At 41.5% G+C, this 15,203-nt stretch overlaps 1 protein-coding gene across 2 annotated transcripts in view; it reads right to left on the bottom strand.

Annotated features, from left to right (window-relative positions):
- vps13b (vacuolar protein sorting 13 homolog B) overlaps positions 1-15,203 on the bottom strand; it is a 298,354-nt gene that overhangs the window by 947 nt on the left and 282,204 nt on the right. For both annotated transcript variants that reach the window (XM_015003945.2, XM_015003947.2), the window contains exons 58-67: positions 14,677-14,795; positions 13,609-14,059; positions 12,100-12,246; positions 10,698-10,926; positions 7,612-7,788; positions 7,077-7,247; positions 5,890-6,066; positions 3,740-3,842; positions 1,569-1,737; positions 1,420-1,500 (exon numbers count right to left, since the gene is read on the bottom strand). In XM_015003945.2, coding sequence (XP_014859431.2) covers positions 1,420-1,500; positions 1,569-1,737; positions 3,740-3,842; positions 5,890-6,066; positions 7,077-7,247; positions 7,612-7,788; positions 10,698-10,926; positions 12,100-12,246; positions 13,609-14,059; positions 14,677-14,795 — 1,824 coding nt within the window. The remainder of the gene's footprint in view (positions 1-1,419; positions 1,501-1,568; positions 1,738-3,739; positions 3,843-5,889; positions 6,067-7,076; positions 7,248-7,611; positions 7,789-10,697; positions 10,927-12,099; positions 12,247-13,608; positions 14,060-14,676; positions 14,796-15,203) is intronic.

Here is a 15,203-nt window from a genome sequence, read left to right on the forward strand (position 1 = left end):
TGAGTAATCTCGGCTTGAAGAATCTGGGATTCTTACTGCGGCAAATTATTTTGAAGGAGATGTCCCTTCTCTAAACATTCACTTTGACTTTTTTTCTTTTTGGCTAATTCAGTTATTAGCCAAAAATAAGTACAAAAAGTAATTTTTTCCTCTGTTGTAGTCACTAATTTTTACAGCAGAGTATATTTAGCAGCATCAGTGATGGTATGTGAATTTTAAAACATGTGGTAATTTAGCTTATGAATGAGCCCTGCTGAGAGTAGCATGTTATAATAATTCATGTTGAGGTTCTGTTAAAACATGAGTAATTAATGTCTTTCTTATACAGAATAACTCTTAGCATCTTCATTTAGTCTAAATCCAGATTAGGATGTTGAACACCATGTTTGCATTACACAGTTTATTTGTTCAGTAACCAATGGTTACCATGAAATGAATGAAAGAGGAGAGAAGGAAAGATCTTCAAGTATTAAATGGACACTGAATAAAACATGTAAAGTGTTTATATTACATTTAACTACCTAATGGAAAAACAATAAATGTCAACTTAAACTGTTATATTTTTAACTCTTATATCAGGCAGCTTGACTGAAACTGCATGCATGTTCTGTTGTCAACCATTGGCTTTTGCTGAAATCCCAGTCTATGTAACCATGACAACAGTCTCAAGTTTATTAAAATAACATTCAACTAAACCTGGGAAGGTGGATTAATGTTAAGGTAGCAGAGATTTGCTTCGGTCTTAGCCTCTGCTTGAAGTGGATTATCTACAGCACGTGCCAAATCTAGCCGGCTATAACTACTATATTTATATGGCAGAAACAGAACTTTAAGATAACAGCTGCGTGCTTAAATATAAAATCGAATCCATTTTTATTTGTATTGTACCAAATTATATCAATGTGAAAGGATGTTAAAGATTAAGATTTTTAGGAGTGTTCTTTGAATGCAGAGAAAGATGTAATAATTTCATCAGCTAGTTAAAAGTTCGTTTTATCAGTACATTCTAATACAAACGACTCTGAGGACATTCATAATCTTGATGTGGCCCAAAATGAAAATGAATTTGACACCCCTGATTTACAGTATCAATAGAACTTTCCTTTAAAAATCACAAATTATTCATTTAAGAAGTGGGGTGAAACCAGCATAAGACTAATTATAAATCAAATGCTACTTTATAATGCTACTTTAATCTTCTATAATGACAGTAAAGATTATTATTACTGCATCAGCCTTTAGCTAGACATCAATGAATAAAGCAACATTTGATCTAAACAATTTGGTGGATGTTTTAACAAGAAAGCCAGAGGTTGGACTAACTTGTGAATGAACTTTATATTAAATTATAATAAAATAATGAAATATTTAGGTCAGCTGCTTAGAGTTCCACGTCCCCCTTCCTGACGATGGGCTCACCTCAGAGTCGCTGCTCAGCGTGTGCTGCTGCAACGTGAGTGTGAGTTGGCCCGGCTGCTCCGGCTCCTGCTGACACTCCACCTGCACAGAGACCAGAGGTCAGCCGCAGGAAGCTGCCACCTGCAGCCGACCTGGAGCGCTGTGTTCACCTCTGTGATGGGGAAGGCCTGCTGCTGCGTGTCCTCACACAGGCTGACCACAAACAGAATCTCGGAGGTGAGCAGCAGGCAGCCAGCATGCTCCTGACCCGATCCGCTCACTATGGTCACCTCCAGGGCCATGTGGAGCTCTGGACGCCCCAGAGACTGCAGCATCTTCCTGTGGTCACACCAAGGAGCAAACAGAACGGATCGTCACGTTTTCCATACGCTCTAATTTATTGCTCAAAATTTACCCCTCAGCAAACCGTTCATGCCTTCATGCTCCTGTGCTCTTGGTTTTCCTTTAGTTCTCTGTGTGATTCAGACCTCACACATGTTCAGCAGTGACTCTGTGTGTTCAGCCATGTTCCTCTGACAGTGTTTACTTTGGGAGGCAGGTGCTGGCGTTGCGGCACAGATGTTGAAGCGAGCACAGTTGGGCACTTTGGGTCTGCTCAGTGTTAAGCCGCTCGCAGCCAGAGCTCTCATAAGTACGAACTACCTGTTGTTGTAAAAGGCAGTGACGAATGCCTGATGGAAACCAGTTTGACGGCTTTGTGGTTCAAGTAAAACACAAGAGAACATCAGATGTATGTATAAACACCCCGCTAAGCCCCTCAGCTGATGACAGCTCCAGAGGAATGTTTTCATGCATCAACAATTTGGACATTTTCCTGATGGCAGCTTAAAAAACTAGCAGGAATAAATGTTTGATAGCTATGGAAACCAAACCAGCCCCTCAATAAAATGTCATAAAGACTTATTAAGCAGCTCATGATAACCTTCTGTACATAAAGGCTGCTCATAAATCTTTCTTGAATGTTTCTATGAAGCTGTACTGGAACCTTTAACACACTGGGGACTGGGGGTGCACCGAGTACCTTAAGTTTGGGTGATGATCAATCGGCTGATACTTACAAGTGAAATTGATATTAACTACTTCAACAAGGTCCAAAACTCAACCATTGCCCCCTTTTGCTCTGCCCACCCAACTACTTTTCACTTATTTTTAGGAGCACTGCATCATGTGCAGTTAAAACAGGTTTGCATTGTTTCACAGGTATTGTTCAATACTTTTCAATAAAATAAGCCTAGGATATTGGAGGAGTATTGTGAACGTCTGACAGTGTCTGATGGGAATAAATAAATAAATCAGTATCGGCAAAAATCTGAATTAGGCTTTTAAAAGATTGGTCAGAAAAAAGCAACCGGTGCGCCCTGCTACTGCTTGGATCACATACGCTTTTAGAAAACAGGACCAACAGAAAACTTCCACTGGTTTTTTCTTCTTTATATAAAATCCTAATAAAGTTACAATCTACCACCTTTCAAACTATTCCAACAGAATGCCATTTGTTGCTCTCTAGCAGAGGTGGGACCAAGTCACTGTTTTGCAAGTCTCAAAACAGGATTTAAAAATAACGGGGGGGAAAAAAAGGAGACAAAAAACGGCTGTAGTGTAAAGTGCTTTGAATGGTCAAATTGCTATCGGAGTTTATTTATTCTTGAGATTCACACAGCTGAAGCTTGACTCAAACTTGTCCTCAAGTCCGAGTCAAGTCTCAAGACTTTTTTTTTTTTTGTTCAGTCCAAGTCGGGTTAAATCTACAGCTAATTTCACATCTCAGTATTGATAAAAACACGTTGCGTGAATCAAGCTAGCCAGAATCACTAATGACACAAAATAATGTGCTTCATTACCATCCAGAAACCACTGGTGTGAAAGTCAAAGTCAAGTCTGAGTCTTTGAGAATATTTTCAAGTCTCAAGCCTTGATTTTAATGACTCGAGTTTGACTCGAGTCCAAGTCATGTGACTCGAGTCCCCACCTCTGCTCTCTAGTGACATTCTGTTCCTTTTGACAGCCACAACACACACCTCTGCTCAGACTTGTAGCAAAATGGTAAGAACAATTGTAGCGGAGTATTTATGAGAACAAGGAGAGGCAGACTGGCTACCATGTGTGGGACTCAAGGTAAAGAAAGAAATGCGGACGTCTTTGTAAACTAAACAGTGGAAATGACGGAGGGTAGAGCTAGAGAAAAATACATCATTTCCTGGAGAGAAACCAAGAAAAGCACAAATGCAGAAGTGAAAACACATGCCCCACTTATAAGGAGAGCTGGACAACAGTAAAGCTGTAGAAGGGAAGAGATGTTTTAACGGCTTCAGGGTCATACCAGACATATTTCAGGTGGCTGTTGGAGGCCAGAGCAGACTTTTCTTCTGCAGGCAGATAGAGCTGCTTAGGAAGCTGCCACAGTCCCGCTCCATGGAGGATCCCTGAACACAGCACGGACAGTTAACCATTACAAGCTTCACACAGATTTAAACTCTGTTTATTACCAATACTGTTCATTTTTAAAGACGAATGGTTACAGAGTGGGTGTATAACCCATAAGCATGTGGTCAGTTTTCTTTCAGCACTACAGCAACAACCCAGTGATTCATAAAGAACACAGTGGACTCCATCACTGATGTCACTGCAGTGACACTGGACACGCTGTGCAGCCCTGAGAGGGTGTAAGTGTGTGTGTGTGTGTGCGCGTTTGTTTGTAATACCTTGTGGGGACCATTTTCCTGACATATATTACATTGTGGGGACCCACTGCTCCTTGTGGGGACTAAAGCCTGGTCCCCACAAAGGGAAACGCTGTTTTTGGGTCAGAGGTCAGATTCAGGACTAATGTATGAATTGAGTTTTGGTTAGGGTTAGGTATGATAGGGGTAGGGTAGGGTTAGGATAAGGGTAAGATTTAGACTGTAGAAATTAATGGAAGTCAATGGAAAGTCCTCACAAAGATAGCCACGCAAACATGTGTGTCTGCGTGTGTGTGATGTGTTTGGCTACAGATCATCAAGCTGTTGTGTAGACGTTTGGAGGAATGTCTTTAAATTTTATTTTTATTTTGCAAAAACAAGCATTAATAAAATTCTAAGTAGAAATGCTACAGAAATCCAACAGATCCTTTTTTCTTCAGCTTCAATTTAGTGCACTGTGCATATTCTGAAAGGTATGTTTACAATACATAACAGTACTAAACAAATGGAACGTTGTATTTCTATTTATGGAATAATCTGTAACCAAAGAAAGATCAATCTCTGCTTTTAAGAAAATAATAAAATTAAATATTCTGTCAAGGTGTAATGAAGTTTATTATACTGTTACAAAGATCATATATATTTTCTTTATTATTTTTATTTATTTTATTTTATTTATACACATTGCCTGTTGTGTCTAAGATTTATCTACATGGACGGATTGATGCTTTTGACAGAAGGGGTAGAATATTTAAGAATTTTCCTTTAAACTCCTCCTTTTCATTCAAAACTTTTGTTTATCTCAACATGTGACATGTTCATTTTAATTTGTAAATATGCTAAACAAACTAATTATAATCATCATGTAGTCGAAAGACCCAGCAGTGCCACAAAAACAACAAAACATGCAGTAGAGTTCTTTGGTTTGAGCTTCTGTACCCTTTAGCTGCAGCACAATGTGTGCGCGCGCGTGCGTGCGTGTGTGTCCGTGTGTTTGTGTGTTTTTAAGCTTGTTTTCATGTGTGGAGCTCGGAGCGGGTCAGTCAGACTGGAGGCCAGTCTCTGGGGAGGAATCGTTCTTATGCGGATTGTTCACCTCATTGGTGGTTTATGTGCTGCAGCCAAGGCTTGTTAGCACCAACACACACCAGCCTCTGACCCTCTCCCAAGCCCTGCTCTCTCCCCCTAATAAAACACTAAGTAACTCCAGAGAGCTGCGTCGCCTGGACGAACAAGTGTTTGTGCATGTATGATTAGACACATAAGCGTGTGTGTCGGGGGTCTTTCAGCAGCTCTCTCCGGGGTCCTGCTTTAATAAACACTTGCCTCCTGTATGGAGCTGAGATGTGTGTGTGTATGGGTGGGTTTGGGGGAATGTCCGTCCACTGACGGATTCATGATTTTCCTGACACACTAATTCAGACATGTGTTTATTATTGCCTTGGGCTGCTTAGAACGTTCTACATAATTCACATATCTTGAGCTTGGCTAAATAAATTGTTCCAAGGCCAAACTTCGCTTTGCTGCTGAATGTGTGGTCCAAAAAAATAAAGGGCTTTTAAGTTTAGAGCGTTACAGTTGGTATCTGTACATTACAGATTTTACATGTGTATAACATGAGGAACTGGAGTTTCAACACCACAGAACGACTGAGGACCAGGAATCTGTTTAGCTCAGTAGGAAACCATGAGCCATGCTAATGTTATGCTTCATGTTTTTACAAATTTCACTATTTATTTTTTAATTCAATAAGTTAGAGTCAGTGGGCCTGTGGGCCTGCCGTCCTCACCATATCCAGTTTGTGACACCAGTTCAGCTGCTCCTCCGATGGGCTTGGTGAACACTCCCACAATTCCTTTCCCCACTCCAGAGATCACCCCCTTGGCTTTGCTCCCGGCTGAGCTCTGTGTCTCCCAGTTCTTCTGGAAGTTCTGCATGGGTTGGTCCACGATGCCTGCTACGGCTCCTGATACAAGGAGAAGAGAAAAATCTTGAATCTAAAAACTATCCATTTGGTTGAATAAATATGTAATGTGTGTGTGTGGATTAAAAAAGGTGATCTATGAGTATTCATCTGATGTTTGATCAGTGATGATGACTGAATCTTAGGGATCATAACATTAAAACTGCAGTATGTGACAGTATGTTACAACAAATTATTTTTTTACATATTTTTTTTAAACTGTCACCATATTGTGACAGAATGATACATGATCTGAGAAAAACACAACAACAAACCCCTCTACTTTCTCACAGTGGTAACTAGAAACAGAGCAAGGAGGGTCTATGCTACAGCCACTCCCTGTCAGCAGAGCCTGACGCTAATGCTAAGGTTAGTTAGCATAGCCACCAATGGTTATCCTCTAACAGCGGGTTGTTTCTTCGTCATTAGCATGAGAATAATTGACAGCGCTAAGCCCCATCTCCTGCCTTTGATTGGTTGCTTTTCTTCAGATGGCAATAGTAGCTCAAGGAGATCGATCTTTTAACAGTCTCTCTGTCTCTTGTTATACAGTCACAACATGGTGACACTTTTAAAAAATATGAGAAAGAAAATATTTTTTTAATAAAAGCTACATACCCCAGCTATAACTGACAGACAAAGCATTTCTTGGTGACTGTGGCAATACAGTGTGTGAATGTTTGGGTTTGATTTGAGTTTCTTTGCTCTCTCAGCTTTTATAAGGTCCCACTGCACTCTGTAACACATGTGTTGCTGCGTTTTATTGGACAGCAGAGAGAACATGTTCTTCTCCGCTCTGGGTGACCTAATGCTGCAGCAGGAGGGATTGTACATTTGGGTTGGCCGATGGAAAATAACTAACAACTGAACTTAAAAAAAAAAAGAAAAAAAGAAAAAAAACCTTTTCTTAGTTTTGATACCCTGCAGCTACACATATAAATTAAAAACAAAACAAAACAAAAAAAACACAACAACAATGAAAAGCTTCTGAACCTGTGTGGATGTCTTCATACCTAACAGGCTGATTCCAAGGCGAGACAGTCCCTGTCTCAGTCCGTCCCCCAGGCTCTCTGGAAGCTGCCGTCTCCACTCCTCCTGCCGGGTGTAGTGCTCTTCGTCCAGGGACAGGCGGTCCATGTTCCGCGCCAGACTGGTGGCCAGGTTAGTGATGGATGTCAAGGTGCCTGAGTGCGGGAGGAAAATATGTTTTAAACATTCGGCATTTACAGTGATTCAGGGAACGCTCTGAACAGGCAGAGAGGGGAGGGGAAAAAAATTGAGAGCTCAAATGAGAACAAATTAGAAGACTGATAAATCTAGATGTTCATAATGAATCTTCTCATCTGCCAAGTACTAAAGCTGAACCACAAATGAACTTTAATAAGCACAGAGTGTAAAGTTTAAGAGAATAAATGTGTCATGACTCAAAATTCTGGGAGAAATTCAAAAGAAACTGAAGCATTACAAAAAAAAAAAAAAAAAAAAAATAGACCAACATTTTAATCCACAAATAGAACAAAGAAGAAGAGCTGAGAACGTTTGCATTACCTTTTGAGATGTGCTTAACAAATGACGTGGTCCCTCTGGAGACCCCGCTGACAAAGGCCCCGGGGCCCCGGGTCAGGCCCTCGTAAGGGAGGCGGAAGAAATCGGACACGCCGTTGCCGATGCTGCGCACCAGGCTGGCAGGACTGCCGAGGATCTCCAGGGACCCCACTACCCAACCTGGGACACAGAACACACCTCAACACCACAGAGGGAACCAGCCATGCCGGGCGCCGAGTGACAGGGCCAAACGAAGATTTTTTTAAAATTATGACAATAAAGTGATATCATTAGCAGGATAAGGACACAATATTACCACACAAAAAATCTTAAAATTACGAGAATTTGTTGTTTTTATGAGGAAAACCTCTAACACAGTTATTAAGATCTGATGTGGCGGCACGGCCATGCTTCGTTCTTCATGACTCAAAGCCCTGCTGCTTAGAATGATTTCATGCTGATGTATTAAAAAATCAGTATGAAAGTGTGTGGTTTTACACTTGCTGTGTAAAACCAACACCAAAGTGTAACTTCACACAATGCACAACATTTAACATTTTAATTTCAAAAACATTAATACAGGAGTTCTCATAAAAATTCTTATTTTATTCTGATATTATTACAACTTTATTGTTGTATTACATATTTTTCTGGTGATACTTTTGACTTTATTAGTGTCTTACTACGACTTTATTCTCATATTCTTACATATTTTTCTGGTAGTATTATAACTATTCTTGTATTATGATGACTTTATGCTGGTAACATGACTATATTCTCGTATTATTATGACTTTTTAGAGAAGAACTCTAATCGTTTTGTATTAATGAGTAGTGAATCTCACACAGAGGGATTTTAACTGGTTCCAGATCGAGGTCAGAAAGCATATTTTGAACACTGTTTTTGCATCTTGTCATATAATTCTTAAAAAGAAGTCTGATGTGCTGATCGTCTACCTTGCCCATGTATTATTTTTTTTTTATTTAGTCATCCAAAAAAGGTTTTTTTCCCCAGCCAAATAATTTCCTCACAGTCAGTAAAGTTGAAAAAGCCTGGACTCCGGGCAAAAAATGTTGCTTTGACTTTTCAATATCTGGAGGGAAGCTCAATTATATAATAAAAGATCATTTTCAAATCAAATTCAGCTGGAACGTTTCAAACTGCTGACAGAAGTTTTGTGTCCAGCAGTGAGGAAAAGGCATCCATCTACATCGCTTCCTCTCGGATGAGTCGTCCATCTGCGTGCCTGTACAGAAATCTTCCTCTCGCTGGCAAAAGCTATTTGAAATAATCATTCCAAATTCTTATCTTAGGAATACAAAGACTTAGAAACTTTAAATGCACAAAAAAAAAAGAAAAAGGAAAAACCACACCTGCATGTAATCATACGCGAGCCTCAGCGAGATTTACAGCCTCCGACTATCTCACCTCTCTCATTCATCCAGAGAGTCCCGCTCTGATGGCACGGCTCACTGATATTTATGCTCTGAGAACTGCATCACAAAAATCAAGCAGCCATTTGTCAGGACGCCAGGTCCTGCTCTGCTCTCGTTCTCTGTCAATTTGTGCTTGAGCGACGGATTCTAATTGGAGGAAACCAAATCCAGTGGGAACCAGGGGTCCTTTCGGTTTTATAGGGTCTCAGAGTTGTGGCTTTGGTGAAGCGAACAGTTAAACAGGAGATGATGTTTAGAAGCCGGAGCTTTCTGCCGCTAAACACACACCGACACTTTTGGTGCACTAGCGGGACCGCGGTAGGCCTTTAATGAGCCTTCTAACGTTCTAATATGTATTTTTATGTGCTCGCATGTTAGATTGTGTGATTGGGGGGATCAGTCTGTTCTCCTTTAATAAGCCTCAGAGTGCAACGCTTCCCAGAGCCGCTCTCCGTCTTTGATGGCTGCAGGAGAAGACGGCGGTGAGGTGATCTGCTGAAATACGAGCAGAAAGCGGCGCTCTAATGAGAGACAGCAGGAGGGAGAGCGTGTTGCTGATTTCTGCTGCGGACATGATGGGGTTAAGTCACACCATGTGTGGGAGGCTCAGAGCGGACGGTAGGATAACGCTCAGGAGACACAGGGCCGTCTACCTGCTCCTGCTGCTGCCCACAAATTAACCATAAAATACTGTTTTCAAACAAATTACACACCATGACTCATCGGTTAGCAGTAAATCACCACTGAGGAACAAAGCAAATCTGTCTTGGGTTTTTGCTCCCACTCTAGTGACCAGATACTGGCAGCTGGTACTGCAACCAGTTTCCATGCTGCACAAAGGGGAAAAAAAGTGGAAATTTCTGTATTAATTAGTTTTGTCAATCAATTTAAAAACTTAATCAGATTAATCACAACTGTAAGCTTGAAATATAAAATGCATGCAGTTGTGGTTCTTGCAGGAATGAAGATCTGCTGCATTCCAACTAATTAAAATTCAACCAATTATCTGATTGTTTTGGAGCAGGAAGCAGGTCATGTAATATCCAGTGTGCAACTAAGGGAGACTTCCTCCCCTACACATGCATACAAGTAGTAGCAAACTTGTTCAGGGAACAACTGACAGTTAATATAGGTTTTATTATCTAATCTCTGAGTGCCCTACCGCTTTCTGATACCACCCTGAGCAACTGCCCATATCAGAAACCGCTACTGTACGCATGTTTTTAAAAAAATGTTTTATTTTCTCAAACCAAACATCCCTGAATATCCTCAGTTTTTAAATTTTTTTGTATTCAGGCAGGACATTCATTTAGAAATGTCCCTCTCCATTCATTTCCTATAGAACTTGTGCAATGAGGCCACAGTCTCGTCCTCGTTCAGCTGAGGGACCGGTGTAGTTCGTGTGAAACGTGCAGCTCGACACGCAGGTTAGCAACGCAACACAAGAAAGATAAAAAAATTTTCAACTTCTGTTTTCACCTTTCACTATCATTCACTGCTCTCCATATTGTATCCATAACACACTGCTGTGAACTAGACGACGCTCCATAGGCTGTTAGGTCTAAATAGGCAGCTTGATTAATCTACATCATGTAATACTAAGGAGGATATTAATTGAGGAGTAACATTACATGGTGTCATAAAATCCCCTACCGGCTCTGAAGAGCGCTCCAGCAGCGTAGTGCATGGCTAAAGCGTGAACCAGCTGTCTGGCTGTGGTGAACACCGGCCCCCTTTCAAACACAGAGAAGGACAGGGGAGTGTGGTCTGAGGCGATGTAGAGCTTCAGGGAGGCGTGGATGCTGACCAGCAGGTGGACCGGCTGGATGGAGAGCCTCTGCAGCCTCACCGGGTGAACCAACGCCTGCACCGACTGCGGCACCTGCATCCAGAACCGAGGAGAGACGAAAACAAACGACTCAGTTTAATGTGATCAGCTTCATGTTACTCCTGCTCTCAAAACCACTGAGATGACGCCTCCTGTCAGTCCAGTGGGTTTATTATTATTATCAATAACACTAAGAAGAAGAATGTCAATAATGTCTCCTTATAAAAACCTTTTAAGCTTCTTTGAATAATTAATGAAGCATAATGACCCGTTTGATAACTCGGACCAACTGGAATATATGTATGATTGAACTGAAATTATTTTTTGTAGAATGCCTAAAGATGACATTTGTTGTGGATTGGTGCTGCATAAACAAACTGAACTGAATTAATAATAAGAAATAGATGATAAATATTCTTCAGCAATGCCAGTTTTGAGCAGCAGGACAGCCTGCCAGCTGCAGCATCATGGTGCATCGTGTCACATGACTGCTATGTGTGGACGCTCCGGGTCTAAAGCCCAGAAAAGTTGGAGCAGATTTTATTTGCAGCTGGTTCCACAAATTGTGCGGATAAAAGACGTGGAAGTGGGACAGATCAGTGCGGCTGGACTGCTGAGAATATTTATGCCAAACAAACTAAATGAATAATACCATGATGATATACTGCAATGTTGTGCCTTGTTTCTGAACAAACAAAAATGAATATTAACACCAGAAATCAGGAGCCAAAGGGATATTCATGATAAAGCAAATAAAAAGAATTCCCCTCAAAGTTCCTTTACAGCCTCGTATGAGACGCAGTTTTAAAGCAGTTCAGAGCTCCTGAGTCAGAATGTTTTAGGATCAGAGCGTTGGGCTTTAAGGTCCATTTCTCCGTGGTTTCCTGCAAATAAATTCACCTGATGTAGGACTCTTCCATATTTTTGTTGCCCATTTTCTTTGCCTTAATGTTGACTGATAGGGCAAAAATGCCTCACTAAGTGTCTGATGTAATGAGCTTCACTACCTTCACCTTTATAAATGTGTTTGTTTGCCTGAGTTTCGCTCAACCTGAGTTATTCTTCCAGAGTGATGTTTTCATGGTGCCACATGAAGAACATTTACACAAGAGTTAAGAACTTTATTTACAGGCAGGCTGTTTTCATAATGAGGCTAACCTTTCTTTGTTTGACATGACAAATAGGATTAGCAGCAGAACATTGTTAAATGATCCAGGAGTTGCTCACCTGCTCAGGGAGGATCAGAGCTCCAGGCTCTCTGGCCCTCTTGGGCTCCGCTGGCCTGCTGGGGATGTACGTGTCGAACAGCGTCTTAATGTAGTAAACAAAAGTATCCTCGATGTAAACTCTGGCAGGCTGGAGCTGGAAATGGACCTGAGGTGAAAAACAAAACCAAGCTTTTTCTGAGACCTGCTACTTTAAAAGAAAAGACAGAGATCTAGATGGATATTAGCAGCCTGTCACTCACTGTGACAGCGCAGCATTTTGGTTTATTACAAAGTAATAATAAAAGTATTTAGAGTCTCATTACGACCACAAACTTCAAGGCATTTTATCTCGGGTTGGGCAATTAACACATTCATATTGGTTAATTATTTACATTGATTTTAAGACAATTAAACATTCTTTTTTTTCTTTTTTTTATAAACAAAAGTTCCAGCTGGAACCTTTGTACTGTGTTTCTGGTCCGCCTGAAAATCTGACGCAAACGTGACACCCACTAACAGCAACAATGGATGACAAAGCCGCTTCGCTCCGTCCACCTGGGATTCACACTTTTGCTTCTGAAATTGATCTGATTGGACGCTGAAAAAGATTATTGTTGTGTTCAAGTTATGCTAATAGCAGTTAGCCTAACAGCAAAGCTAGTCAAGATTGAAATAGCATGTCAATGCTAAACATGTTGCAGCAGTACGTCAGAACAGTCCAGTCCTCATCCACAACTAAATCCAAGGAAAAATGTGTCAAAACTTGAAAACTGATGTTCACCGATATCTTTACCAATTTGGAAAAAAAAAACTGTGGGTCCGATCACTGATATTTAAAAAGACTGACCTGTCGATTCAGATTTCGGCCGATAATGATTTCTTTGTCCGAAATGTTATAGAAATATAGGAAGAAAGGTGCTGAGTTGGTAACAGTGTAGTGACTGTTGTTAACAGCAAACATGCAGAGCTGACCTGGTGGGTCAGTCTGTCAGTCAAACCTCTGTCACTGCACAGCAGAAGAGGACAGTGGTTGGTTTTCAGATGTTTGCTGAGGTAGATAAGATCAGTGGATAAGATCAGCTTCTACGTATCGGTTGATCACAGACTGTCCAGAATTAAGACAATAGGGGCCGATTTATCTGTGCACCCCTAGAACAAAACGTTCTGTTGATGACTGCAGCAGCAGGGTACAGATCCCTAAAGACCTGAATGTTTCTTTTCCATGACAGTCTTTCTACAAAGTGTTCACTCAGGTGGATCTCTATGGTTTCATGGAAACAATGTGGAAATCATTTTTCTTTCACTTCACAATTATGCTCTAGTTAATGTTGGTGCATCACATGAGGTAAGCCGAAAATCTAAATAAAACATGTTGACGTTTGTTGACAGAATGTGAGAAAAATTGACAGCATCTAATACATTGTATATCAAGTAGTGGTTAGCCGCTCGGCTGCCACCAGCCTTTCTACCTCATGGCCGCTGAGGGAGGAAATGCACACGGGGGAAAGAAAATGAAAATGAGTTTAACCTCCTCCACAGTGCGCCGGTCTCCAGTCAATGTCATCCTCAGCTGGAGGAAGCAGGAGCGTTTGAACTCCTCTAACCCTTCGGGGGAATTGCTGGGATTGACGTCGATGCTCCACGCACCCCCAGGTTCAGACGGCCCTCTCTGATCTTGGCACAGCAGGACAGGGAAGTGGAAACTTGTCCGGTTGTACAGCTGGTTGTCGACTTGCAGGCCATAGCAGTAGACCTCGATCAGAGACGCGTCAGCCATCAGAACGGAGAGGGAGCAGGAAGGCATGGCGGAGTCTTTGGCCAGCTCGGGGGGTAAAGACGCGGGTGCTGGACCGAGGCTGAGCAGCAGCTTGGTCAGCGTGAGCCTCAGCAGCTCCATGGAGCCGCTGGGGTTGGTGATGTCATCACTTATCACGATGCTGGCCTCACTCAGGAGGATCCTCACAGACAGTTTGGAGGATCTAACAAACAGAACAGAAGCTATTAAGAGTTCAGCCTAAAAACCAGGAAGAAAAAAACATCCATGCTGAACAGCAGCAAACAGATTATGTTTTTATGTAAAGCAAACATTTCCCAGCATGGCCTGTCAATGATGATTTATTGATTGCATAATAAGATACCAAACCCATTCATCTTGGATCCTGTGAATTTTTGACCAGAACATGAGCAAAGATCAGAGTCTGATGTCATTAGTTTACTTTTACCTAACAAAGCTCATTATGATTATATCCTGGTTTGGCAAAATGTCGCAGCAGCCCCTGTGTTGATGTAATGGAATAAAGCTGTAATAAAATACTCTGCTGCGCAAATAATTTCAGCCATGACTGCAGATGGAGGTTTTATTGCCCCCCTGTGGTGGAAAACGACGGCTGCTTCCTTACATCTGCCCTAATAAGAAAAACATCCACAATAATCATTAAGTGAGTTTTGTCGGGTTTATAAAAAGTACATGAGTAGATATTAGAATGTTAGTCAGAATAACATGCAAAACCTTTTTCTTTTTTTTTTTCTTCCTTTTTTTAAAATAAAACCAAAAATAAAAAAACAAGAAAGCAAACTGCTAGGCAGACAGCAGTACCTGCTGTGCTGGTTGATGACGGCCTCCACGCCGCCTTCTGGGGCCAGAGACAGAACCAAGGAGCCTCTCTCATACGCCACATGTACGTACAGACAGCCAAAGCCTGGCAGGAACACCACCTGATCAGTAAAAAAAAAAAATACAAACCTTTCTTTAAAAAAAGAAGAGCTGATATTTGCGTATGATCGTTTTGGCCTTGAATAAACTCCCAGGATGAAATGTTAAACTCTCTGCCTCCCTCTAACCTTCACCATCCCAGGTTATGAGTCATCAGAAACTCACGACCAAAGGAAGACCATCGGCGCTCGGCGCTTCTCCGAGCAGTCATAACAAGTCTGACCTTTCATCTCCCACCTCCACCACTCGGGTCAGATTCAGATTTCACAGTAACCAGAGCTATGCAGCCCTTGTGTCAACCCCAGCACACAGCTGCCTAGACACAACACCAAACACTCCTCCTTAACAACTTATTAATGCCAAACATCTACACTCACCAGAGGACTAACACACACCCACACACACACATA

The sequence above is a fragment of the Poecilia mexicana genome, unplaced genomic scaffold (genome assembly GCF_051168715.1).
Source record: "Poecilia mexicana isolate PSO_F unplaced genomic scaffold, ASM5116871v1 scaffold_6, whole genome shotgun sequence".
Classification (NCBI taxonomy): Eukaryota; Metazoa; Chordata; class Actinopteri; order Cyprinodontiformes; family Poeciliidae; genus Poecilia; species Poecilia mexicana.